The 25,407-nt window shown below is 44.1% G+C and overlaps 1 protein-coding gene across 1 annotated transcript in view; it reads left to right on the top strand.

Moving 5' to 3' along the window:
* Positions 1-22,774, top strand: part of LOC127589879 (alpha-1,6-mannosylglycoprotein 6-beta-N-acetylglucosaminyltransferase B-like) — a 31,314-nt gene extending 8,540 nt beyond the window's left edge. Inside the window, exons 3-18 of the mRNA XM_052049200.1 lie at positions 175-319; positions 2,912-3,021; positions 5,081-5,154; positions 5,354-5,521; positions 6,274-6,438; positions 6,745-6,914; positions 14,886-15,017; positions 15,951-16,084; positions 17,023-17,153; positions 18,489-18,497; positions 18,634-18,789; positions 18,898-19,044; positions 19,470-19,586; positions 20,409-20,483; positions 21,195-21,466; positions 22,134-22,774. Coding sequence (XP_051905160.1) covers positions 175-319; positions 2,912-3,021; positions 5,081-5,154; positions 5,354-5,521; positions 6,274-6,438; positions 6,745-6,914; positions 14,886-15,017; positions 15,951-16,084; positions 17,023-17,153; positions 18,489-18,497; positions 18,634-18,789; positions 18,898-19,044; positions 19,470-19,586; positions 20,409-20,483; positions 21,195-21,466; positions 22,134-22,374 — 2,246 coding nt within the window. The 3' untranslated portion in view covers positions 22,375-22,774. The remainder of the gene's footprint in view (positions 1-174; positions 320-2,911; positions 3,022-5,080; positions 5,155-5,353; positions 5,522-6,273; positions 6,439-6,744; positions 6,915-14,885; positions 15,018-15,950; positions 16,085-17,022; positions 17,154-18,488; positions 18,498-18,633; positions 18,790-18,897; positions 19,045-19,469; positions 19,587-20,408; positions 20,484-21,194; positions 21,467-22,133) is intronic.
* The last annotated feature ends 2,633 nt before the right edge of the window (positions 22,775-25,407 follow it).

Genomic DNA, 25,407 nt, shown 5'->3' with positions numbered 1-25,407 from the left:
GTACCTACAACAGAGTGGCTCTAGAAAACAAAAGATTGGTCTCGGTGTGTTTTAGCTTCAGTGATTAGCATGCATTTTATTTTGTTCACTTTTAATCTTGACCTCTTTGATCTGTTTTTCACTTTTCCTTTTATTATTATTTTGTGATCATCCCCCCCCCCCCCCCCTTTTTAGTATTTGGTGGTCAAGAATCTCGCGGTGTGCTCAGGAAAATCAGCGACATGCTGGAAGTCATTATGAAGCGGATGGACACTCTGTCTCGACTGGGTAACACCACTGAAAGCCACAAGCTGGATGAGCTCGCCTCCGTCCTCGACAGGTACACCGAGCACATCTACTTGACTGTTTCACTCTCCGCTCTGCGAACGTTTTACTTATCTCATAGGAGCAAATATGTTGTGATGTCCAGGCCACTTTTTTTAAGATATACTGTAGCTATTGGATCATCACAGGTGATTCCATATGGAAAAGATGGACCGTCATTGGCCCCTCTAGCTTCAATTCTTACGCAAGTATAAGGAAAGCTAATTCAGAAAGAAAATGTTCAATTTCAATAATTGCAAAAAACAAATGTGAGAAACCGCCAGTCAAAAACCGGCAGTCATTTCCCACGAAAAAATGTCCATTCGTCAAGTAAAACTTCACCTCGGAATCATTTGCGGTTCGACGGCATCGCTAAATGCAGGTGAACACAAAGTGGCCAAAGACCACAATGAGAGCACTGCTCTTTAACAAAGCCGCCAGCCCAGATTTGAGTGCGGTTGCCATAGCAACAGACCTCTCATACTCGAATCTACTCATGGGTTTGAGTAAAGGAAGCTCCCTCCTGTTTATGTACTGGCCATCATGCTACCATGCCGGCAATACTTTTTTTTTTCTACCTTTCGTCCATCTTTACACGCAACTGCATAATAAGTTACAATACATAAATATGCTGTCATACAGATGAACGTGTTTGACCGGAAGTGACCCGAAAGCTGTACAAGTGCTTTTTTTTTAGAAGCCCACGGGAAAACCCACATGGAATAATTGCCAAATTCTGCCTCTCGCGCAGCAACATTGGTGCGGCTCAACAATTGGCCTCGGCGTCCTCATAGCTCTCTTTGGAGGAGCGTGAGGATCCAAATCCTGGCGTTGCAATTGCATCTTGCATGCGTGTGATGCAATGACGGCAATACAGTCAGACAGAGTTGCACGCATGTTTACCGCGTGTGCCCATCCGCCAGGGATCAAATATGAAGTTGGTGAGTAAAAGCCATGAACAAAAAGACTCTCTTCCACTTTGCCGCGTTTCTTGCGCGTGCAGAAGAAAAAAAAAAAAAGGTTGGTCAACGTTCTCATTTTTCATCCCACTCATTGACTGAATGATCAATTCTCGACCAAAATACCTTTTGGATTTCGGTCATTCGATTTCAAATAAAACATTTAATTGGCGCTTGATGGACTCAACGGCAAATGTGGCGTGGCAGAGGCCACCAATTTGGCGCTTCTAATTTTCTGAACGATTATACCGCCAACCTCCATTTCATCTGACAAACGCGGTTAATCAACGGCGAGCTCCGCAGACGCGACTGTTGTGTTGCTATGATCGCTTTCACTGTGCCTGTGCGCGTGCGTGCCTGCGCGTGTACTTGATTAACCCCGTTCTGCTGTTGTGTGTCTGCATGAATGGCATTTCATTTTTTTTTTTGCTAATCTGTCGATGGAGAGGATAAAGGACAATGTTTCCCAATCATGTCTTCCCGAACCAGTGGGCAGAAATAAAAGTGTACGCTGCGTTTGAATGTAGCTATGCAAATGAGCTCAGCGCCCACAGAACCCAACAGAACCGTTTCTTCATTCCATTACTTTGAAGAGATTTTCATAGAGAGGCAAAGAGAGAGAGAGAGGGAGCTCATTAAAAAGAGCTCTTTAAAGGAAGAGCAGCCCTGTTCAGACAATTTAGTGCGTGTGTGTGTGGGGGGGGGGGGGCGAGGATACCCGTCGAACTAGGCGATCGCTAAGCTCTTCCATATTATCTCTCAACAAGAAAGCGTGTGTAGATCAATCATATCACACCAAATAAAAAGTCGATATTATTGTTGAAATAAATGTCCCCAAAAAGAAAAAACATGAAAGAAGAGGAAACCTATTATGACACCAAAAATGTCAATTAGTTACTCCTTTGGAAATATAGCCTTTTCTTTTTCTATATACTGTCTGTTAGCAGATTGAATGAATCATTCAAGCGCACACAATAGATTAGAAAGTTTGCGTGTGTGTGTGTGTGAAAAGGTTTGTGGTTGTTTATGAATACTTTACTACTCCCACAAGTGAAAAATGTAAGAGTGCATTTGACATAATCTAGGCCACGATCCACAAAAGCAAGTTCGTCTTTTCGGAATTTACTGTGATAATGGAAAAAAAAAATCACTTGCTAATGAAAACGCTTGACAAATTGTTTTTTAAGTATTATTAATTCCAGAATTATGCGTGTCTTTTGAGATCCCAGCTGTAAGATTGCAAATACGCTCGGCGCATGCGTGGCATGCGCCGAGCGTGTCAAGGCATGTCAAGGCATCTCCATATTCTGTTTCCCAGTCCCATTAGAAAACAAAACATTTATAAGTCATGCGATTTATGTATTATGCTCAACAATGAGGGGATTTTTCTGAACGTGATCAAAACAGCAAGCCCGTTTTTCCTTTTACACATAAACTCTTGTGCAATAAATGTCGATTCAACACAACACATCGGTTTAGCCCAATACGAAACTTTTCATTCATAATGTTGAAAATAAGCATGATGAAGCCCGATATTTTTGGAGTGTTTATTTCCAGCGTGGAATTTTGAAAAATGAAAAATGAATCTGGTATATGAGATGTGCTTAGGCGTTGTTTGTGTGTGCGTGTCCTCGTTTTTTTTTTGTCAGAATTCAGCCCATAGGTCTGGTGGAGCGGATCCAGGCCATCGCCCAGAACATGTCGGACATGGCAGGGAGGGTCGAGCAGATTCTGCAGCGCAGCATCGCGAGCAAAAAAGGTGACATTGAAACCAGAGCTTCCTCACACAAACACGGCCGCACACACCTGTCCTGCTCTCTCGCGCCTCGGGAATGTCAAATAAAGCGGTCGCCCTTCAGTTGAATCCCAGCCGTCCATTTCAAATCCTTGCAATTTGGAAAACGCTTTCCTGCCCGCACGCGTGAGGCAAACTGACAAAGTCTGACTGTTCTTGAATGCACAATTTATGAGTAACTTGCACTTGCCGGTCGAGCTCACAAAACATGGCAGGCATTCTTCACGACACATTGCCCATTCAAAAAGCGAACCCTTTATTTGTGTCATAACTGGAAGCACTCAGGTGATTCCGCGCGCCGCAACGCATTCTCCGGCACGCGCGCGTTGGAACACTCGAAGCAGGATATTTAAATCATGATGACGAATGATCTTTGAGGCTGATGCCATGCGGCGCTTGTCGGCGTTGTCACGAGCTGTCACTTTTGATTCCTGCGTCGGGTACAAAGCAAAAATCACATTTGAATTCACGCTGCTCTGACAACAATCCAGCAGGCCGTCTCGTTAATGTGTCATAACGTCTGATAACAATGAGCTTGATCCAAGTGCAGCGTTACAGAAAGTTTCTTTTTTTTTTTTTTAAGTCATGCTGCTATCATGCTAATAAGACCTCGTGACTGATGAGGTGCTGTATGGCGGAGAAGCCGCAACCGCTCCCCTAATTGGGCTCACTAGTGTCGGGGCTGTGAGGAGAAGGATGGATGGAGATGGGAAGGAGGTGCAGAGAAATAAAGACAGAGTGAATTAATTGAGAAGGGGCTGAAGGGAGGGGGGGGGGCATTGCAAAGGTGGCTAAGGGATAATAAAACCTGACATGGTCATTAAGCCACATGAGACATGCTAGGCCAATAACTTGCATGAGCTTGGTAGCTACTTAGGGTATATGCCCCAATTTGTCTTTGTTGACGAACAAGCGGTAATCCTTGCAGCGGACAAAATATTAGGTACAAAACTACGCAAAACGGAGCCTTTTTCAAAAATCTTGAATTGACACTGTTTTCAGGAACATTGAACAGCATGAATTGCCATCGCGCTGAATCGTTTCAAGAGAAATTCACCATGCAACTATTGAAAAATATAAAACACTCCTTTGAGTAGAAGTCAAGTAAAAATATTTTCTTTGTTGTTATTATATTCTGTGAACACCCACCAGTCCAAACATGACCTTCCGCTTAATGCTGCATCTGTGGAATATGAATGAAGCAGTTTTTAATCCATCCCTAAGGGGCGGCCATTTTGCCACATGCTGTGGACTGAAAATGATATCACAGTGCCTCAGCGGGAACGACCGTCACGGCTCACCTGTTTTCGACATTTGGTCGTGTGATGTTTGCGAGATGAGTTGTGATTGGTCGTTACCCGAACCCTTAGCAACTGTGTTGTTATTTTCGGTTGACAACAAATTGCAAAATGGCCGCCACCTGCGATGGATCAACATGGGTGAATTTTACTGCCGAATTCATATTCTACAAATGCAATACACACATGAAACAGAACGCCGTGTTTAGAACAGTGGAGCAACATGGAACATTCATCCAGTTGGTCGCTCGCTAGTCGGTAAAGTTTAATAGAGGGAGCAGTCTACAGCTTCATTCCCTGCTTCATTCCATACAAGCGCAAGGCAGAACTCAAATACATATGATACCTGTCAAAGAAAAATCCAAACCTCACTGCTGGTAATGGCACAAAATGACCATCCAGAACTGGCCATCGCTTAATAGATAAAGAACATGTCCGCTCAGTCATCCATATGACAACTGATGTTCGACAAGCATGACACGAAACACTTTGTAAGGCTGAAGAAAATGTGTTTCTGCTTTGAGTGTGAGTCCCCTTACTTGACTGTGGCATTGGCATAAACTTGTTTTCGGATATTATTTTGTCCCCTTTCTTCTGTTCCCACATTGCTTTCAGAAAACGTGTCACAAAAAGCCAAAGGAAAAAGCAAAACACACTGAGGTCGAGAGAGATGTGCTTTTGTGTGCCTACAAGCTCTGATAACCGCCGACTTTTATTGTCTCCAGTTAGGGAAGGAACATTGGGACAGTGTGACATTCCAAAAGACCCTCATTATCCTGACTGCCCCGGCAAAATGGATGTAAGTCTGCCTTGAGTGTGGATTCCAAAACTTTTTTGCACACAGAAAAAACACATTTTTTTTTGTCCATCACTGTGCAGCAGAGATTTTGTGTCATACGAACTGAGACAAACGCTCCTCGTGGAGTTCTGGGTTGTCGAGATTGGTACATTGCGTGTGTGTGTGTGTGTGTGTGTGTGTGTGTGTGTGTGTTTTCTAGTGGATGCGCGCCCGTTGGACCTCTGACCCGTGCTATGCATTTTATGGAGTCGACGGCTCGGACTGCTCCTTTCTCATCTACCTGAGTGAGGTGGAGTGGTTCTGCCCCCCGCTGGCCTGGAGGAACCAGACTGCTACGCCCACTTTGAAGCCCCCACCCAAAAAACAAGTATGGAAGAAAGCACCGAAGTACAGGGATATATAAGGGATATAATGTATCCCCCCCCCCAACCCCCCCGAGATCTTAGTCTTGGAAAGCAGAAGCGATTGGGTACAGCGCTGCCAGTGTGAGGGCTGTCGGGAGCAAATATTTCAAAATGACAAGCAAAATGAAGTGAAGCAGAATATTAAACGGCAAGCGACTCTCCAACCTTTGGACGTTTGCGTCCGTGCCTTGTTTCTGCAACTTGCTTTCCACTTATTGAGGTCAAGCTAAGCGTCTATCGCTCCCTAAATCAATCCATAGCTTTTGTTTTATGATCAATAATCCTGACAAGCTGGATATGCTGCGCGCCATCTTTCCCGAGCGCACTGGCTGTCATTCCGTGGTGTCTTTACCCGGATAATATATGCAGACTATTTATGAGGATGAGCCTGTTATACGTCAGACATCCCATTCGAAAGATCTGACCCCCGGGTAGCTCTAAATAGACACAACTGTCGCTCTGTGCCTCATATAGTCTTAAAATTCCCCATTGTCTTCAGTCAAGCCGTTCAATTGGAAGTGAAAGCAAACGATATGAATTTCAATGCGGGATTTTACAAGCCATAATGCTTGATGCTTTCCGTTTGATGGTAATGGCTTACAATTAGCTTGAAGAAATGAAATATGGGCGCAGGGGGACAAAACAAAACAAAACAACAACAAAAAACCCCCATAACAAATCAGCTCCATCACTAACAATGGCTGATGTCCTCCAGGCTGTTTTCCGGTTCGACACGGGCGCTCTGCTGGAGCAGGTGGGCACCGGGAAGGAGTCTCTGAACTTCATGAAGAGACGCATACAAAGGCTGGCAGCGCAATGGGCCTCTGCGGCTCGGCGGCTGGATGACAAGCTGCGCAGCCACCGCAGGGACGAGAAGCGGGTGAGCGCCGAGGATTTGCCAAACAGAAATATGAAGCTGCACACAAACGGGTTCACGAGCAGATGACGAGAGACTGAAAGCGAGTCATTTCGGTTTCAGTGACGTGTCTTAATACTGTTGAAACAAACACTCACTTATGAGTTGTTTGATAATCCCAGACAGAAAAATCCTAAAATCCCGGCAGGAAGAATTTGGAAAAAGAATCCCGGAGAAATCCAACCGTGTCACTCGTGGCAACAAATACTTTCTGTTGTGCGCTTGGGTTTCCTTTCCTGGGCTCATTCTCGATGGTTCCTCTGAATACAGATTCTTGTCCACGTGGGATTTCTGACAGAGGAGTCCGGCGATGTGTTCAGCCCGAAGGTGCTGAAAGGGGGTCCGCTGGGTGAGATGGTGCAGTGGGCCGACATCCTCACGGCTCTCCACGTGCTCGGACATGACCTCAAGATCTCTGTTTCTGTCAAGGAGCTCCACGGGTATGTACTGACCCCCCCTCCCTGCCTCTCCGCTCCCGTTTATGTTAATGAAGGAACATTTGGGGAAATATTTTTTTGCGCATATGCTTAAGGTTTTAGCCCACTGTGTTGAATACAAATGGGGAGCGGTAAAAAATTCACGGTCATGGTCAGAAGCTGAAAGAAGCAGCACATTTGTTTTGCTTTAGCATCTGTCTTTCCCCCTCAAAGTTGCAAACATGCAATTGTTCTAAAATATATTGCATGAGGACTGACTAAACGTTCCGCGCTCTCAAACTGGAAATGACCTCATCTTATGTTTTCGTTTTATAATTTAAATGGACATTTTTGCCTTTAGGGTGGCACCCAAGCGCCCCTCACTGCCATAGAGTCTGAAATTCTGTGTTGCTTTTTCAACGCTGTTGGAGAATAATTAGAGCGAGCTGTTTATTAAACGATTGGTGACAGTGTGGAGCGTTTAAAAAAAAAAAAAAAATTGGGGGGGGGGCAAACATTTGTTTACTCAAAGAAAATGTTTCATTATCGACTCTGTGTTCTCTGAAAGCAATCAAGAGCCCAATCACGACGCTGTTTCTCACCAATTTTTTTTTTCTTTAAATCACTTTTGATCCCCACATGCACCCCATGCCTGTATCCATAATTCCGACTTCCTGAAAAAAGCATTTTGGCCCGAAGGCTCGACAGCATGACTGCAGTTTATGCACCTCCTCCATGCTGCAGCTCACTGACTCCAGAGTGATAACTGGCTTGTTGCTTGTCATGGGGCGCGCACACACACACACACACACACACACACACACACACACACACGGATGCACGCGCGCGCTAACACTTTTTCTCAGCAGACGAGCTTTTCATGGGTTTCGACTTCAAATCTAAGACTTGATCGATTGTCACACTCGCGAGGTGCAATCGCAGGAGTTCACACAATCGACAGGTCCGTGATCTTTCAGAATTTCTCCACCTTCGGGGGAAAACGCTTGTGTGCAATATTTGATTTTCTGTGGGCGGTGAGAAAGCCAGCGCAAGACAGGCTGATGATAATGTGTGCTTGTTAGTGAGCAGAGTATCCACTGCTGTCGAGAAGAGGGAAATGCTATTAATGAGTTTGGCCTGCCCTTTGAGATTAAATATCAGGCTGGGAGGAAAAGGTGCTTTGAGAAGGGGCAGAGATGGGAGATCGGCGAGGTGGGAAAATATGCCGCAGTGGAAATGCTTCCGCTGGCCGCGCTGTTATTTACCTCACTAATTGATGTCACGACGTATTGATTCATGGCGGGGTATCTTCCTACTTTGGGAACACCATCGCAACGGTGAAGAGAATGGCATACGTTGACGTGGACACAAATGGCAAAGGATGATTCACTGAACTTTAAAGTGACTCACATACAATATGATGCAGTATCTTATTTTATTGGTCTCGGCACCCTGTCGTCACCCAGTAGCTGCGTTTTCAGATAGAAATGTGTGTGTTTGCATCATCAATCACTCTGCAGTCATGCAGAAGTATAACAACAAGATAACAAATAATAACGCTACCTGAATCTAAAAAAAAAAACTGAATGGCGTGTCATCTGGTTGTTGATTGAGGATGGTGAACAGAGGGGTGTTGATGTGATTCTAGGGGGTGGACATTTTTATCAACACCTTTTTGACTCTCATGGTGAAACCAACTTATTGATTAGTTGTTGTTTTTTTTTTACTCTGACAAATGACTCCCGTGCAAGAGTTCATTAAAACAACACAGCTGCATTATTGATGCCTGATGCCACATGGCATGATAAATTTTGGAAGCGGGCCACTTGAACCGTGCAGCCGGAAAGGAATTGCCAAAGAAACATATGGCGTGGTTAGGGTTGTTAAATCGTAACTGCTTATGTCCTGTGTCCTGTGCAGACGCTGCTTTAGAGACACGCAGCGGATAGCTTGTTAGTAAATATACATTTATAGATGCAGGCAGCGTAGCATTCCTCCGGAGCTGAAATTGGACTCCATTCATCAGGAAATAAAATGTGCAGCCTGGGGGAAAATATAATGGGAGGGCTGAATGAAGCCAAGTAGATTTATCAACCTCTTTGCGATGCATTGTCAGTTTATATATCAGGGGTTGGGAACTCGAGTCTTATGAGTCGGACTTGCGTCGAGTCGAGTCGCTGATTTTATAACTTCTGACTTGCTTGGCTAAAACTTATGAAAGACTTGACTTTGACTTGAACTTCATGACTTGTCAAGTCATTCTGTTTGTTTTCATTTTGTGTGCCTTTTGTTGTACTTTTTTAGCCCACAGTAGGCTACGCTATTTGACCAGGGCTGGAGCCTGCCTCACTGTCACGTCGGAAGCACTTAAAATGAATCAGTTTGAATTATCTTTTGCATCAAATTGGAAAAAAAGCCATGAGCATAAGGCAAGGTTTGCGACTAGATTATAAACTGCACATCATCGACCGAGTTTACCATCACCTGTCAGACGCAGGTATGATAACTGTGAAGCTAGCTAACTAGCTAGGATAGCTAAAAAAGTGGTCGCTTGGCTATGTATACAGACGCCACCATTTCGAGTTGCTTTTCTCCTTGTGAGCGTCCACCATATTGAATGTGGCAGGACCCCGTGAACTATTGCACGTCAGCTTGACCAAACTTTTTTGTCAAAATATGACTTTTACAATCACGTCAATACGTAGTTTTCAAATCGACATGTACATTTACTCCAACATACAACATATTTCGGTATTTATCATCACAGTACCGTAATTGCACGGTATATATACATGCACATGTATTTCGTACTGTTAAATTGTCCGTTTCATTTTTAGAGTGACAAAAGTACGTTTTTGTGTTGTGTTCAGTGAAAATATTGTTATCAATCCAATTTGTGTTGCGACTCGGCAAGCTTTTTATGAATTTTGACTTTCACCTTGTTTGAACCAAGTAATGACTTGCTTGGTGACAATTTTGCTTCATTTTTTTTTTCTCCCCGCAGTACTTGAGACTTGCTTGTGACTTGCGGATTTATGAATTACTTCCATCTTTGGTATATAAACCATACACCCCCCTCGAATTAAAGGCATTTCCAAATTGATTTGCCCGGTCATAATTGACATTTGTAAATCTGTTTCGCATGACTGTTACTCAGTAGTATGTGTACATATCTCTCCTTATTGCAATTCCTTATTTTTACTCACCCACTTGCAATTATATTGACTTATCATTATACGGGTTGTGCTCCCACTGACTCCCTCGGGCTCAGAACTATTTGCATCTCCTCCTCTTGGCTTTCCTTCTCATGCTTTGAGAAGAGGCTGTCGATGGCGCCATGCAGCTCATATATTAAGAGTTCTTGATATGCGTACAGTTCTATAGGCTGATCGTGAAATAACACGGAGCGAACAAACGGTGTGGGTGATACATTTCGACAACGACGTGGTTACATCACATATCAATTGTTTATCCCTTATATCCAAATATTCATGATGATGATAAGGGCAAATAAAATGAACTGGCTGGAGTTACAGTCAGTCAAGGTTGACTCGGCTTCCGTGCGGGAGTGTTGGTCCGTCTCCCTCTGCACCGGGTGATTGATTGGCGACCAGTCCATGCGGCAGTCCGCCTTTCGCCCAATGTCAGCAGGGCGAGGTGCCAGCTTCCCGCAACTCTGAAGAGGAGAAGGCGTCTACCAAATAGATGGATGGAGGTGCATACTGCTTTGCCTTGAGTGCACTCTTTCAGAAAGCATTATCTCGGTTGTTGATTTGGGCATCGGGGGAGGGGGAGCGGGTGCTTGCAAATACGCAGCCTCTCGGTAACAGAGTGGTGATGACATCACTGCTGTTTGGTCACGGTGGCACTGGTTGCACAGCGACTGAAGGTGTGTGTGTGTGCGCGTGTGGAAGCATTTAGCAGAGATGGCTGTTCCATCTGCAAGGATGGCTAATTAATCGGCCTCACCGCGAGTGAGACGCGGTGGGTGAGAGGATTAGGCCGTTGTATGCCGACATCAAGTAGACATCCGGACATTTGATGTGACGTTATCATCCCGAGATAATCCGAAGACACTATTAGGCATCTGCGTGAATGCGTCCGGCAAGCCTCCCTGCCACCTCAGTGCACAGGAGACGGGCCACGCTCTCTCACTCCAATGTTCTAATCTCTTCTTTCTCTTCCTTTCTGTCGTTGACACCGGCTTCACCTCTCGCTTTTGATACAGCCTTCTTTTCGCTCTTGCGCTTCCGCATATGCAGCGTGCGCGCCAGTGCCGCTTTGCATTTTGACCGTGGCTTTTGAATGAGGATTCTGCGGGCTCCCGGAAGGCAACGGGAGTAGCCGCTCCTTTCTCAAGTCTTGTTAATAGTGTGCTACTGTCACAGTAAGAAAGGATTTATTTTTGGAAATATCAGTCTGTCAAATGCATGGGTAATCAGTCGGCTCGCCGGCTCGGGCCGGAGAGGATGAGGTGTCAGGGTAGGAAGCCGCAATAAAGAAGGATCCTCGTTATAGTGTCGTCTCGGGTTGGCGCCGCTGCCATACGTATGTGCTCACCTTGCGGCCTTTTGATTCACTTACCTCCGTTTCAATGCTTTATAACGGAAACAGAAAGCCTCAGCAATGTGAGCCTCTCGACAGAACCCTTGCGTGAAAAGTAATGCAAGTGATTTTATTTATTTTTTGGTTGTTATGACCGAAAAATGCCCTTACCCTGTAAATAGATGGCAAATTGTTATTTTCGCTTTCTCTACAACATAAAGGATTTGACCTCGAGTCAGTCAAGCCATGCCTTTATCCTGTTGCGTGACTGTAAACGTGGTTCATTGTAGCATTTAACTGTTCACCTATATGTAGGTGGCAGAGATAGAAGTTCAATATAAGATTAAGATTAAGAAAACCTTTATTAGTCTCGCAATGGAGAAATTCCAGATTCACAGCAGCAAAGTTATGAAAGGAAGAAGTAGAACAACAAAAAAATAGGAGCTGCTGGAAAGGCAGCCACTCTCGCGGCGCCATTTTGAAGTCAAAATAACAAAAATAACAACACAACACATAGGACAGAGACAGTCGTGCAATCTTCACCACTTTTCTGCATACACTTTGTTGTCTGAAGCAGTTATAGATGAAAGAGGAGAGGATCAAAGTGTCCTTTCACCAGTGGATCAGAGACATCATGCTGAAAATGTGCACACGTCTGCTACAAGCAAAGTTTTGAAAGCAAACACGAAGCTGTAGCGTCCATTGACGAAAAGAGATTAGTTCACTTCTCCTGTCCCACATAATCCGCTTCAAACTCCAAGCTGCGACTCCCAGTTGCAAATCTGAATCGGTGCTCCGCGCTAACGCTCCTTTCTTCTCATCGTCGGCTCCTCAAGACATCCATCCATCCAGCCGCAGACCGTTCAACATGAAGAGAGTCTTTAATTTCAGTCTAATGGAATGATATAAAACGGTATATACACAGTATACAATCGTGAACTCTTAACAACGGTGCATTCTTCTGAAAACAAACATTGGTGAACGAGTTATTCTTCTTCAAACGAAATTGCACAAGTGCTAGAAATGAGTTTGACTGTATCAACGAGACCCGAGCTTTAAATCCACCTCGATGCCATTGTTAAACAACTTTCACACCTCACCCTTAATTGATGGCATTTTCTACGGGAGAAAATGAGGTGCTCCTGTGCGGTGTTGCTCCTCGGGCCTCGAAAAAGATGGGAAAATGAAAAGATGGCGAGAATACAAACGAGTTGCTGACTTGGCACTGCGGTTACCTCAACCCCACCTCCTCCTTAAAATGCGACTTCTCCGACAAATGACTTAACATTGACGTATGTCGTGTTTCTCTAACCTTAACCGAGCACATTTTAAAAGAACCATTCATCCTTATGTCGTACACTCACGCGTTCCGTCCGTTTTTCCCAGCGTTCATCTCAACACAGTCAAACAGAATTTTGCAAATGCATGAAACGGATTTCCACCAATCTAGGGGGCGGGGGGGCGAGATAAAGGTGCACATTCAGAAATGTAATTCCATCATTTGAGTCCCAAGGAAATCATTTTTCTCGGGGCAAATAGATGTGAGCGTGCGTCATGCGCGTGCGCACCTTCAAAGTCTTCAGTGCACTTTAATCCTTTGACTATCACTTCAGAGCACATTTCCATATATCCAATTACACCTCTCGCGGCATCGGCGCATCTCTTTGGAGCAATGTCACGTAACACTTCACTCTTACTTCCCCTGATACGACACGAGCCTTTACATTCATGCCCTTTCCGCCCTACAAGCAGCAAGAAGACACGTCGGGATGATTTCAGGAGGCCATTGCTGATGTCACTGGCTCAAATTGATCTTGTGTGTATATTTGAAAGGCTGATAGCTAAAAGGAAGTCGCCGTAGTGAGCAAACTGCTGCTTATGTGAATGCCGCTTTCCAAGCATACGCGCAGGAATCCATTTGTGTCAACCTGGTTGCGCCGATCATTGTGTCCAATGTCCAAAAGTATTGACTGATTGCCCCGCTGAGTGTATTTGATACGAGGCAAAATGTGCAACGGGACGATAGCTGCGTGTCAGTGTGTGCGTTTAGAAGCGCTCGCCAACATAACCCAATTTTTACCAATAGTTTCTGAATTTAAAAAAAATTGTTCAGTCTTTTATTACTCAGAACGATCATTATTATTGTCAATTTCTCCGCTCTCACTCAGTTTCTCATTCAATTGATGTGCTTGTTTTCTTTTTTTTATTGTTGTTTTGTTTCCTTTTCTCAGAAAATCATTTTGAATGACGCAGAATGTTATTTGGGAGAATTCACATTTCGATTCGTCCGGCTTTGTGCGCTATGAATGAAGCGCATGCCGCAGTGGGCATGTAGCTGATGAAGTACTCCTCACATTTTATAAATTATACACAACTCAACTAGGTCACGGACAAATTCAGGTGATACATCTACGTCGTCACTATTTTATAATTCATACTGTACGTCATGCATTGTGTATGTACTTGCAAATGAGTTTTTCTCCTCCTGCCATCATCTTTGAACAAACTTTTTCTTTGCTCTATAATAGACCGCACAACAACTGAAACGGTTACGTTACTTGGGCCGATTTGGGTTTTCTAATGCCGATATTCTGATATTCGGCAGATGACAGTTGTAGCAGCATAATGCAGACTTTTGGCTTAAAAATCGGTCATTTTTTTTCTCTCTCAGTACACAGAGCGCCATCAAAAAATAAATCAGTGAAAACTCAAACAAGTAGAATACTCATTTTCAACAGTTTAGTTACAGTCAGTATTCTCAGTAATATGCTTGAAATAAGATCAAAGGTCTGAAATAAGGCACAGAGTGACATTTTATAAGCACAAGAGAGAAATTCTGAAAAGGTAGACCCTGATCTTTTTTTTTTTAATGCCTTCGAGGAAAACAACTGACCACAATATGGCATTGAATTTGGCCTTTTTCTTTCTGCAATGCACCTGCCAGCAAAACACCGTCGCACTCGTGAAGACATTTTACATGATGCGACAAGCACCATGAAAGGCATTGTGACAAACACATTCAGCAGAAAAAATGCTTGAAAGCCGTCAACTCCGTGTTCTGTCAAAGATGTGTTGTTGTTAGTGTTGCACGGGTAATGTGTGTGTGTGTGTGTGTGTGCGTAGTGTATGTGAGAAAGCGATCCAAAACAAGCTAGGTGGACAAATTGGCTGACTCCCCTATTGTGAGACCTGCTCGCTGTGTTTGTATGCTCGAATGGCCTCACCATCATCTTTCTCAGAGCACTTGCAGGCTTCATGGGCAATTGCGCTCCTTTTTTTTCTATTCTTACCGTTTCAACACTCGCTGAATGTTGAAACTGTACATTGACCAAAAGCAAATTCCTACTCGCTTACACTTGCGCACACCTTGACCGAGATCGTTCCATGCAGCATATTCGTGATGGCAGAAAACATTTTCCCCAGTACTGTGGACTGATATCATGTATGCAGGTTTTTGGGGGTCCCCCCAGGGAGAGGAAGCTGCCCTCTGACTGGCGCTCTGCCCTTTGACCTCATCTACACAGACTACCACGGCCTGCAGCAGATGAAGCAGCATATGGGGCTGTCACTCAAGAAGCACAAGTACGTCCTTTGCACTTCCCACCCTCACCGTCTTGTTCCGCCGCCTCTGCGCAGCAGTGTTGTGTTGGACGTGTGAATTAATTAAATTCAAGAAAGAACTCTTGATTGACTTGAAATACTGTAAATACTAAAAATTATAAACGGAATACACTGTACCATTGGAGAAGTAATTCAAGGATACTTTCCGTAGGCTGCTACATTTTAAAATCTTCAAAAATGAGGACCGGCGGCAGCTTAGGTTGATAAAGAAGTGAGATATTATTTCTTAATTGCGACTATATGCTACTTTCCCTCTGGAGGCCCAACGTGCGCTGATAAATCTTCTCAAATTGGATTACATCAATTGATTTTAGGATTCCCCGTGTGATCATTTTGCGTTTATTGCCGAGTTAACGGGCTGTTTTGGCCCATTTAAAATGAAACGCACGGGTGCAACCATAATTAGATTTCAGGGTGCTTCAAAATCGGGGCTTTTAAGGATCGGATACTGTAACAGAAAATGTCTTATGTCAAGATTTATTTAGGTGGATGATATAAAGAGATTTTATTTATTTATGTTTTTGTATGACCAGTAAAAAGCCACTCCAGTCACTCGTGCCCATTTCAGTCTTGGCTTGTGGTTTTTAGAAAAAAAAATTAAACGTGAATTAACCTCTCAATAAAAACATAGCAAATGACAAGAAAACCAGTAACTTAGAAACCACAGGGGGGGGGGCATATTGGCATAAACTGGGATGCACACACAAATCAAAAGATGGAAGTGTTTCCTGTTTTGAGTTGTCAGCTGTCAGGAAAAAGAAAAAAAGATGCGCGTGATATTTATTTTTAGTCATCCAATTGATCAAAGTGAATGCATCTGAAAGCGCAGCAAGTTATTGTTCCTTATTATAGCTCCTCTTCATTTTTTTTCTCCCCCCCCCCCCCCGCCCCCAGGTGCCACATCCGTGTGATTGACACTTTTGGCACAGAGCCGGCATACAACCACGAAGAATACGCCACTCTGCATGGCTACAGAACCAACTGGGGCTACTGGAACCTTAACAGCCAACAGTACATGACCATGTTCCGTACGTGGACATTTTGGTTTGTGCGAACCAGTAATAGGTGTGATATGGATAACGAACACTCATCCAAAAATGCTTAAAGCTCTGTAAAAAAAAAAAATTGGCACAGCTGCAGTGTGCCTGCGTTGTCAATTGTCGGACCGCTACGAGCTATGCCGGAGGGCACAGAGCCGTGAGCGGCCTCAGAACGGCTGCTTCTGCGCATAATGCGTCAAGCCGACAACTGAACCGTCACGCTCCCACTTGCTCAGGCACACGCACACACGATCACGCCGAGCGGTGGACACGTTTGACAAAATCTGCCATACGGGACTGAGTACAATAATCATAAATAAACAAGGGCGGCGCCAAGAGTACTGCACCACTTGAGCCGGGCTGGTGGGGACAATGCCTTGCTCAAGGGCACCATGAGATGTACCCAGCAAGCAGGCTAGTTTCTCTCCAACAATTGGTTGCACTTTTTTTTCCAAATTGTACCCTTTGTAGGACTCCATTTGATGTCCTCTGATTCCAAAGTTAAAGTCGTTCTATGCTGAGCCTACTGCCATGCCCCCAAAATTAGGAGTTACGTCATTCAGGAATTAGACCCAGGTCTGCCATATTGCAGGCGAGAGTTCTGCGACTGACCCAGCAATGCCTGTATATGATATAAAAAGGTAATGCGCGTACAAAAAAAAAATAAACAAGATGGGTGGACTGATTGTCTTCATTGGAGGCAACCAAAATGTATTTGACGTTATTCTTGATAACCTTTTGGGTGGAAATGTTGTCTTAGATTGTCCCTTTGGAAATGTCGCTTATGAAATATCCAAAGGTCTTACATGATGATGACAGCAGTTTGGTGTAAATGGGCAGTGCGCCACAAAACGTTTCATTCAGTATATTTCAAGGAATTATTTTTGCGCTCTAACCTAAAAGCACGTCATTTTGTCGTCCGGCAGCTCACACGCCAGACAACTCTTTTATGGGGTTTGTGGCGGAGGAGCTGAATGAGACGGCGAGACTGAACATCCAAAAAAGCAAAGTGAACAACATGGCTGTCGTCTACGGCAAAGAGGTCAGCATGTGGAAGGTAAATAATCGCACACGGATTTGCAGTTCATTAAAGTCAATTGGATTCAAATACAAAAGGGAGCGTAGTTTGAAATGCGTCTGCCGTAGACGCAGCTGAACTAAATAAGCAAGTTGACAAAAAGGGCGACGCGGGAAACCGATTTGACCCCGGAACGTCTCGACTGTGAGGCAGGCAAAACAACAGCGTGCTGCCTATGTGACTATAAATATACTACGAAAAAGTTATGTTACATCCAGCAAATATTTTCTGCCAGGAAGGTGACTTGAAAGTCCAAAGCTGTAAGAACTTTTTATTTATTTCTTTTGGGGTCACGAAGGAATCTTGTCTTTCTTTTCTTTTTTTTTTTTTCTTGGAAAGATCCCAACACTGCAAGTTTGAAGTTTGCCATCTTCTCTCCAATTGTGTTCCTACAATCGTCTTTGTTCAGCCACAGTTCTTTTTTTTTTCTCTCGACAGTTTGAAAGTTAGAAGGGAATTTGTCTTGCTACTCACTTTTGTATTTTTTTTTTCTCTTCCTACTTGCATCGTGACCGCTGACTCTCCTAGCTTCACGTAAGTAAACTATCTTATCATCACCTTTCTGAATTCATGTCTGAAAGAGATTCCCTCCAAGATAGAACTATTTATTAATTTCCTGTACAAAATATTTTTTTAACAAACAATATTTTCAATCGTTTCTAGATGAGAGTTGTTCAAGCTTTGCGTGACCATCTTTATATTTGATACTTTTTGTGACTTTTTTTTGTTGGGTGGTGTGCCGCGGGAGAGTTCTTCAATGTAAAATGGATGCCGTAGCTGACTCACGACCTGGAAACGCAACTTTAAGATTATGTGTGTTCTCCCCTTTGTATTTTGTCGGAGACATTTGAAATGACAAGTGGGGATGACTTTTATAAATGATGTAAAGCTTCAAGACGCGGCTGGAGTAAATCATTCATAACGTCACAGAGAATCGGTTTCCAACTGTAGCTCAGAATGCATTTCGGTCAACCCTGTCCAGATAATTGTAACTCGACAATGATGTCAGTCGTTTGAACTTCAATTTGACTCGCACAATCTGGCAACGTTTTTTTTTTCTCTTATGCATACCCTTTGGATGCTTTGCTCAATCTTCGTACGGTGATGTATAGTTGTATGATGTATGAGGAACTACCAAAAGTATCATATGGACAAAAGTCTTTGAACGCACCATTGTATTCATGTATTCATCAATCTGATGACCATCAATTTAAAAAAACGCGGCATTGAACATCTGATGTGTGTAAGCCAGCCACACGAACATATTGAGAAGTAGTTGACCTCAAAGCGTCGGAGGAGTTAGGGCTGTTCAAGGTGCACCAAGTTAGCTAGTTCCTCGTGTCATTTTTCCGTGTTCCCAATACTTTTGCCGGGATTGTATAATAATCCCAGTCAATGAAATTCAGGCTATTGTACCACTTCCAGCAGTGTTTTGAGGAAATGTCATATCCCTTAAAAGGGTAAAGAGACATTCTTGTCCATCCTGCATCGCCACATGGAGATCCACGGGACGGTGTACTACGAAACGCAGCGTCCCCCGGAGGTGCCTGCCTTTGTGAAGAACCACGGCCTTCTCCCTCAGCAGGAACTCCAGCAGCTCCTTCGGAAGGCTAAGGTGAAGCTTTGAAATGAAAATGACGGGAATACATTTTTCATAGTTTCCGGACTGATTTTTTTTCACCCCCTCTCCCCCCCCCCCCCACCTTTCATTTCCCCTTAAAAGCTGTTCATTGGATTTGGCTTCCCGTATGAGGGGCCGGCTCCTTTGGAAGCCATCGCCAATGGCTGCATCTTTCTGCAGCCCAGGTTTAGCCCTCCTCACAGTTCTCTCAATCATGAGTTCTTCAGAGGGAAACCCACCTCCAGGGAGGTGTGTACACCTTTTTATTATACCGCGGAACACAAGTGTGGTCTGACTGGTGTTTTTCACACATTTTTCAGTGCGGAATCCAAAACTGATCTACCATGGCGGGCTTTTGAGCCGTAGGATCCCCGTTTTCTTAAAAATACAAAGTATGCTCAGACTGTCTCATCAGTGACTGCACAATCAAGTTACCACGTACAGTCGCTGTAGATGAATCCGATCGTAAAAAGATGGCATGTCTTATGACTGCAAAACAGTGGAATTTTGATGATCTGCTTAACTCTGGAGAAGGAAGTTGACATGCTAGGAAAAAAAATGACTGCAATTTTGTAATCAGCATTTTTAGAATTTTTTTTATTCATTTAATTTTTAATCAGCAATGTTTTAACTAGCAGCACCTAAAGGCAATATATTTGACATACCGGTTTCAGGTGTCCTCTCAGCATCCCTATGCGGAGCAGTACATCGGCAGGCCACACGTCATTACCGTCGACTTCAATAACTCTGAAGAGTTTGATGCAGCCATCCGTGACATCATGAAGATCAACGTATGTTTGCAATCCCACCCCTACTCATCGAACACATCTGTGGCTCTCACGTATTATCCTCGATAGTAGAAATTTCACTTACCGTATTTTCCGCACAATAAGGCGCTTTGGAGTATAAGGCGCACCTTCAATGAATGGCCTGTGAAGGGCGCACCGATTTATAAGGCGCATAGAACGGATAGAAGGTGCAGCAGTGGCTGTGGTTGCATTATGCATCCACTAGATGGAGCTATGCAAAAGGGAATACAATACAATGCAGCTTTGTTTATATAGTGCTTTCACAACCTTTTTTGGGGGGGGCGCTTTTGAGAGAATTTAATGCTTTTAGGTGTGTCTTATAGTGCAGAAAATACGGTACATTATATTTGACAATTATGTTGTAGAGTTACTGTATATTATATAGTGGTGCACTCACTGGACTTGTGTGCGGGCAGCGTGGGATTGGTTCCCACTCGAGCATCGATCGGTGTTCTCGTGATGAATTTCAATCTGCGTGTCATCAAAAGCCAGATGGTGATTGACAGGCTCTGACAGCGACACTCATCACCGCCCCTGAAGAACCCGGGACCCCGTCACGTTAATCTCTTTGTGACATATTGATTAAGTCGTCTCTAAAATACCGAAATCAATTTTCAAAGCTGTCCCCACTGTGATGTATTAGGTCATTGATTTGAATGCGAAGCGCACGGAACGATATACGCCTTTCACAATTACGCTAATGAACATGTCAGCGTTGATGAACTACCGTGCTCAGTGACAGTAATTACGTCGGCTTGGTTCTGTAGACAAACGACACTCTGTTGATCCGCTGGTCATTTGCAGGTGGAGCCTTTTTTGCCATACGAGTACACCTGTGAGGGAATGCTGGAAAGAGTTCATGCCTACATTCAGAACCAGGTGGGTTGCAAGATTCCCACTCATGCAAAGGAGAACAAATGAACCAAAGTCACCGTCCGCAACAGTCGAGAAGCAAACGTGAATTTAAGTCATGCTCTTGTGTATCTGGATTGGGAGCAGCAAAAAATACGTTGACCTCACAAGGATGTATACGGACGGATACCTTATATGGATGGATGGAAGATGGATATAATTACTTTCCTGGGCATTTGCATGCAAAGACTATTTCATCATCTCAATGAACATGCCGTTAAGGTTGGTCGTTTCGGTAAAAAATGTCTGCCTGTTTGAAGAACGGTAGAGCAGGAGACCGAGGGAGATTGGAAGACTCGTTATTGCCTGTGGGCGCCGGAGGCACTTTAATAAACGGCTCTGGGGGCCAGAGGGACATGTCAGAAAAATGTTATTACCTGAGTCTTATGAATAGCTCGAGCTGGAGGGAGGGAATCTAATCTGGGCTCTCACAGGAGCGTAATTCAGCTTTCAATTCTCATTTGTTGTGGGGTGGAATAACGACATTCATATTACGGCTCGGAAGTTTGACAAGCACTTGTCAGATTTGTCCAGCAGCTTTTGCGTTGTCATGGTGCTTTGATTATTTCTCCTCTCAGTTGTCCAGATGCTTGTCTGAATCTGCCATTTATCACCACTCTGTGTTAGTGCTGTAATCCAGTGAATGGCTAATCAGAGTCATTTCATCTGCACCTGCAGGATTTTTGTTCTCCCGAGGCTCGCTTTCCTCCGGTAAACGCTTCGAGAACATGGCAGGGCAGCCCACTCGCTCCTTTCATGCTCCTGCCCAACTCGAGTGTCCTAACTTGGGCCTCCAACATCACCTCCCACGCATCCTGGCCCCCGCTCGGGTCCCTGCAGCTCTTGGCTTCGCTGCAGGGCGAGTCATGTGTGAAAGCCTGCCAGGATGCCGGCTTAATCTGCGAACCTGCATTGTATCGTTTCATCAACATCAAGGAGGCCTTTAATGCGTAAGATATCCTTCCTTAAGGATGTTGCAGCATGCTCGCAATCATCAACGTGAATGTTGCCGCCTTGCCGCCAAGCAGTATGTGGGTAGAATCGTTCTGGATTATTTTTTTTTAGTTGAAGGTTTTTTTTTTCTTTATGCCATACCATATTGCCGTATTCTTCTGAACAGGAAGACAAAAGCAAAAGGATATATTGTTGCTTTTGTCTGTACGAGACAAAAGAAGAAAGAAAAGGATCAAAAGCCCGACTGTAACAAGCAAGTGAGGTTTCTCCGATGACAACTCAAAACGCAGCAATATATTTATTTAGCTGCACCCTTTACGGCGAATGACTTCCATCAATAGCGCTCCAAAAAGTGCAACGGTCACAATCAATCATGTCGGCAATGGAAAGGCGAGAAAATGACGTGCTGAACTGAATTGAAGTCTACCACTTGGTGGGACGGACACTAAAATGTGACAGAATTTGACCTTTGTCCCGTGGGGTCATAACACCCCGTCGAAAGAGGTTTATTTTAACAGCCATTTTTGCATGGACTGAATGTGGGTGGTGTTGTCACCCCAAAAAAACCCCTAAAAAAACAGTACAGTATTCTTGCTCATCAGATTGACCCCCCCCAACTGTATTCTTACCAAGTACATTGTGTCCTCCACCTTTGTCTCCAAGGCTGGACTTCCAATGTGCGGGACTGGAGTCGGAGATGAATCACCTCTTTCCCGCCTTCTCAGCAGAACATGCAGAATGTGGCCTGCAGCAGGACCCGCTGCTGTTCAGCTGCGCGGGAGCCAGCATCAAATACCAGCGCCTTTGTCCCTGTAGAGACTATCGAGACGGCCAGGTGGCCCTCTGCAGGGACTGCTTGGGACCGGAGTCGCTCGCTCCCGTTAGACCGGGAGATCCTCTCTGACTTGGTAGCTTGTGGTCAAATGTTTTGACAGGTGCCATTTGGCTGTCCGAGTTGGTTTAAAAAAAAAAAAAAAAACTCAGGGACTTGCATGATTGTACAAGTACTTTATATCTGGTGGGCTTTGAGTCTAAAGTTTTACGTGTGTGCTTTGGGACCATATGAAAGGAATTGATCATTGAAGACGCCTCATACTGGCTGTGTAAGCTTAAAAACGAATTCCCGTGCAATGGAAGAGGGACGTCAATCTGTGCGTCTTGATATTGTCAGAATCCTTTCAGTGTTCGTGTATATTTGTATCAGATGGACTGACTCAAAGCCATTCACACCATGTCAAGATGTCCTATTTTCCATGTCTGGTATTTGTACATAATTGTTTAATAAATACGGAAAACAAGGCTAATTTGTGAGCTTAAATATATATATTTTTTAAAAAAAACATCTGCCTATGGATCGGGCCAAACTGGTGCCATGAGATATAATATTTTTTTCTTTTTTTTTTTGCCTTGTGCTGTATGGTCAAATCATTGAAGAAAAAGGAGGCTTTGAGCTGTTTAAGGCAACGTGTTGACGTATACTGTCAAACATTTAAAAAAAAAAAAAGAAGTGAATGACACCTTTTTTTTTAATCGGTTAAAACTCAAGAAACCTAAGGAGCTCCATTCCAACAAACACTGCAAAATGTCACTGACGTGTTCACGGTGAGCAATTTTGTCTTTTTAGGAACCATAGAGCTGCAGTTCAAAATAACGCTCGGTTTATAACCGGCAGTTTCTACTTTGTAAGAAGTAGAAGCAACTTTCCCCTGTCGGGGCTCAACACAGTTTTTACCAACTCTAAAATAGCAAGAGTGTCGACTCCATTACACCATTGTTCTGACTAAATATGTGCTCGAAAGTTGATTGTTCACTGGTCATGAGTCTTGATTAGAAATGAGCAATTAAAAATTGCGCACAATGGCTGCGAGTGTCACTTTAGCAACGGAGCTGCTGCTCCACTGAAGCGCTTCGCACACGATAAGAGGATGGAAATGAGGCAGACGTTCAAGTCCTAGTTGGCTTTCCCTCTTTTGATGATTGAGTCTCTCTGACTGATAGTTCCATTTTCACAACAGGCGACGTCAGTCAATATTTATATTGTACACACACACACACACACTCAAGGGGGATCACGGCTGGGTATTAAGGTGCAGTTGAAACAGAGTAAATATTGACTCCCAAATGGTGAACGTTGGCGTTTCAGTTCATCTCATGTACTCATGCTCATTAATTGACACACAATGGCACAAATCCGAATTCTGTCGTCGCCGCCACGTCTGTCAGCCCAGATGGTGTTAAAAGCTGTTTCACGGATGTCTTGCTGGAAATTACACCAGTAAAGCAAACTGTCAGCCTTTGAGATTTTATCCATCGTCCGTTTTGACAGAAGGACAACTACAAATTCAAATTATCAAAGGTGATTAGTGTTAATTGTTTTTCTATCACAAATCATTGTTATTGAATCATCTTGTCAGATTACCAAGGGGAAAAAAAAGGTTAAAGTACTTTTTGTGTCCCAGTTGGTTACTGTGACATTGATCCTATTGCTGCCAGATATAAGTACCTTATTTTACGCACTATAAGGCACACTTTCAATGAAGGTCCCATTTTAAAATGGTTTTAATGTATTGAGCGCACCGCATTATAAGGCGCATAAATAGAAGCTACCATTGTGGCTGCAGTTGCGTTATGCATCCACTAGATGGAGTGATGCAAAAGGGAATACAATACCACATGGCTTTATTTATATCGAGCTTTCACAGGCACCGCAGCTGTGACAAAGCGCTTCACAGCACATTGAAAATACCACGTAGAAGAAATCCTAATATTGACCCATATATAAGGCGCATCGGATTATGAGGCTCACTGTCGGCTTTTGAGAAAATGGAATGCTTTTGCGCCTTAGAGTGTGGAAAATACTGTCGATCAATTGGTTTTATGGTTTCATGTTTGCCTTGCAGTACTTGAGGTACTGCAATGAAACAGCCTTGAGGCAGTGACTTATTCAGCAGGATATCCAACGCTCTCGCGGCTGACCAGGCACATTTCACATTAGAATGGACAGCCTGCTACTTTTTTTTTTTTTTTTTTTTAACCATTGATTTGTTGCCCGTGTAAAAGATGTTCTTCATGGTTGATTCTGGCAGTCAAAATGAGCAGGGAGGTGCAGCAAGCCCTAAATCGTTTTGGCAATCCTACAGCGGAAATCCACCCGAAAAAGAACAAAAACGACTCCGCTGTAATTCTTAATCGTTTTTGTCAGTGGCTGCTCCAGAAACAGAGAGACAAATGCTGCATTTGTCACGGCTGGCTCGTTGCCATTTTGCCACGCTGCAAAGGAACTCTCCGTGACTCAGTTTTCGGGGCCACAGCAATAGGTACACCTTTGCAACCAGTGTTGCTAGCATTACCTGGAAAAAGTAACTTTGTTACTTGACCCATGACTTCCTGTGAAGCATGAAAAGATATTTTTATGACCACGCACACCCAAACTTCCCCCGACAGAGTGAAATGACAGAATCAGGGTTGCATCGCGGTGAGGAAACACCCACCGGCTGAGCCAAGGGACAGAGAGACTGTCCTTTAGCGGCTAATGACTCTTCGGGCTTGATATGGTGACTCCATACAATCGGCCCAGACAAATACGGAGCCCTAAGCCGTGACGTGATTGAGATGAGAAGAGTAGAGGGGGAATGGAGAAAGGCCTGACAGGCAGTTCATCTGCCCGCCTGACCCGTCGGTCTGAGTGGACTGTCAAGTTGCCATTGAGGTGATTGAGTGTGAAAAGAATCGTCCGCGTGGGAGACAAAACTGCCCATCCTGAGGAGGAAATAAATGGCTTGAGCGCAAGAGGATGCGGACAAGCGGATGAATCAGACGCCGGGGGGTGGGGGTGGAGGGGCGGGGGATTACGACAGAAAACGAAGACGTGAAGTGGGAGGGAGATGACAGAGAAGAATTAGCCGCCTGTACGTGGCAAGGATGTATCCGGGGGGTT

The sequence above is a fragment of the Hippocampus zosterae genome, chromosome 17, assembly GCF_025434085.1.
Source record: "Hippocampus zosterae strain Florida chromosome 17, ASM2543408v3, whole genome shotgun sequence".
Classification (NCBI taxonomy): domain Eukaryota; kingdom Metazoa; phylum Chordata; class Actinopteri; order Syngnathiformes; family Syngnathidae; genus Hippocampus; species Hippocampus zosterae.
The sequence above is the reverse complement of the archived record's forward strand: the minus strand, read 5'-3'. Positions and strand labels throughout refer to the sequence as shown.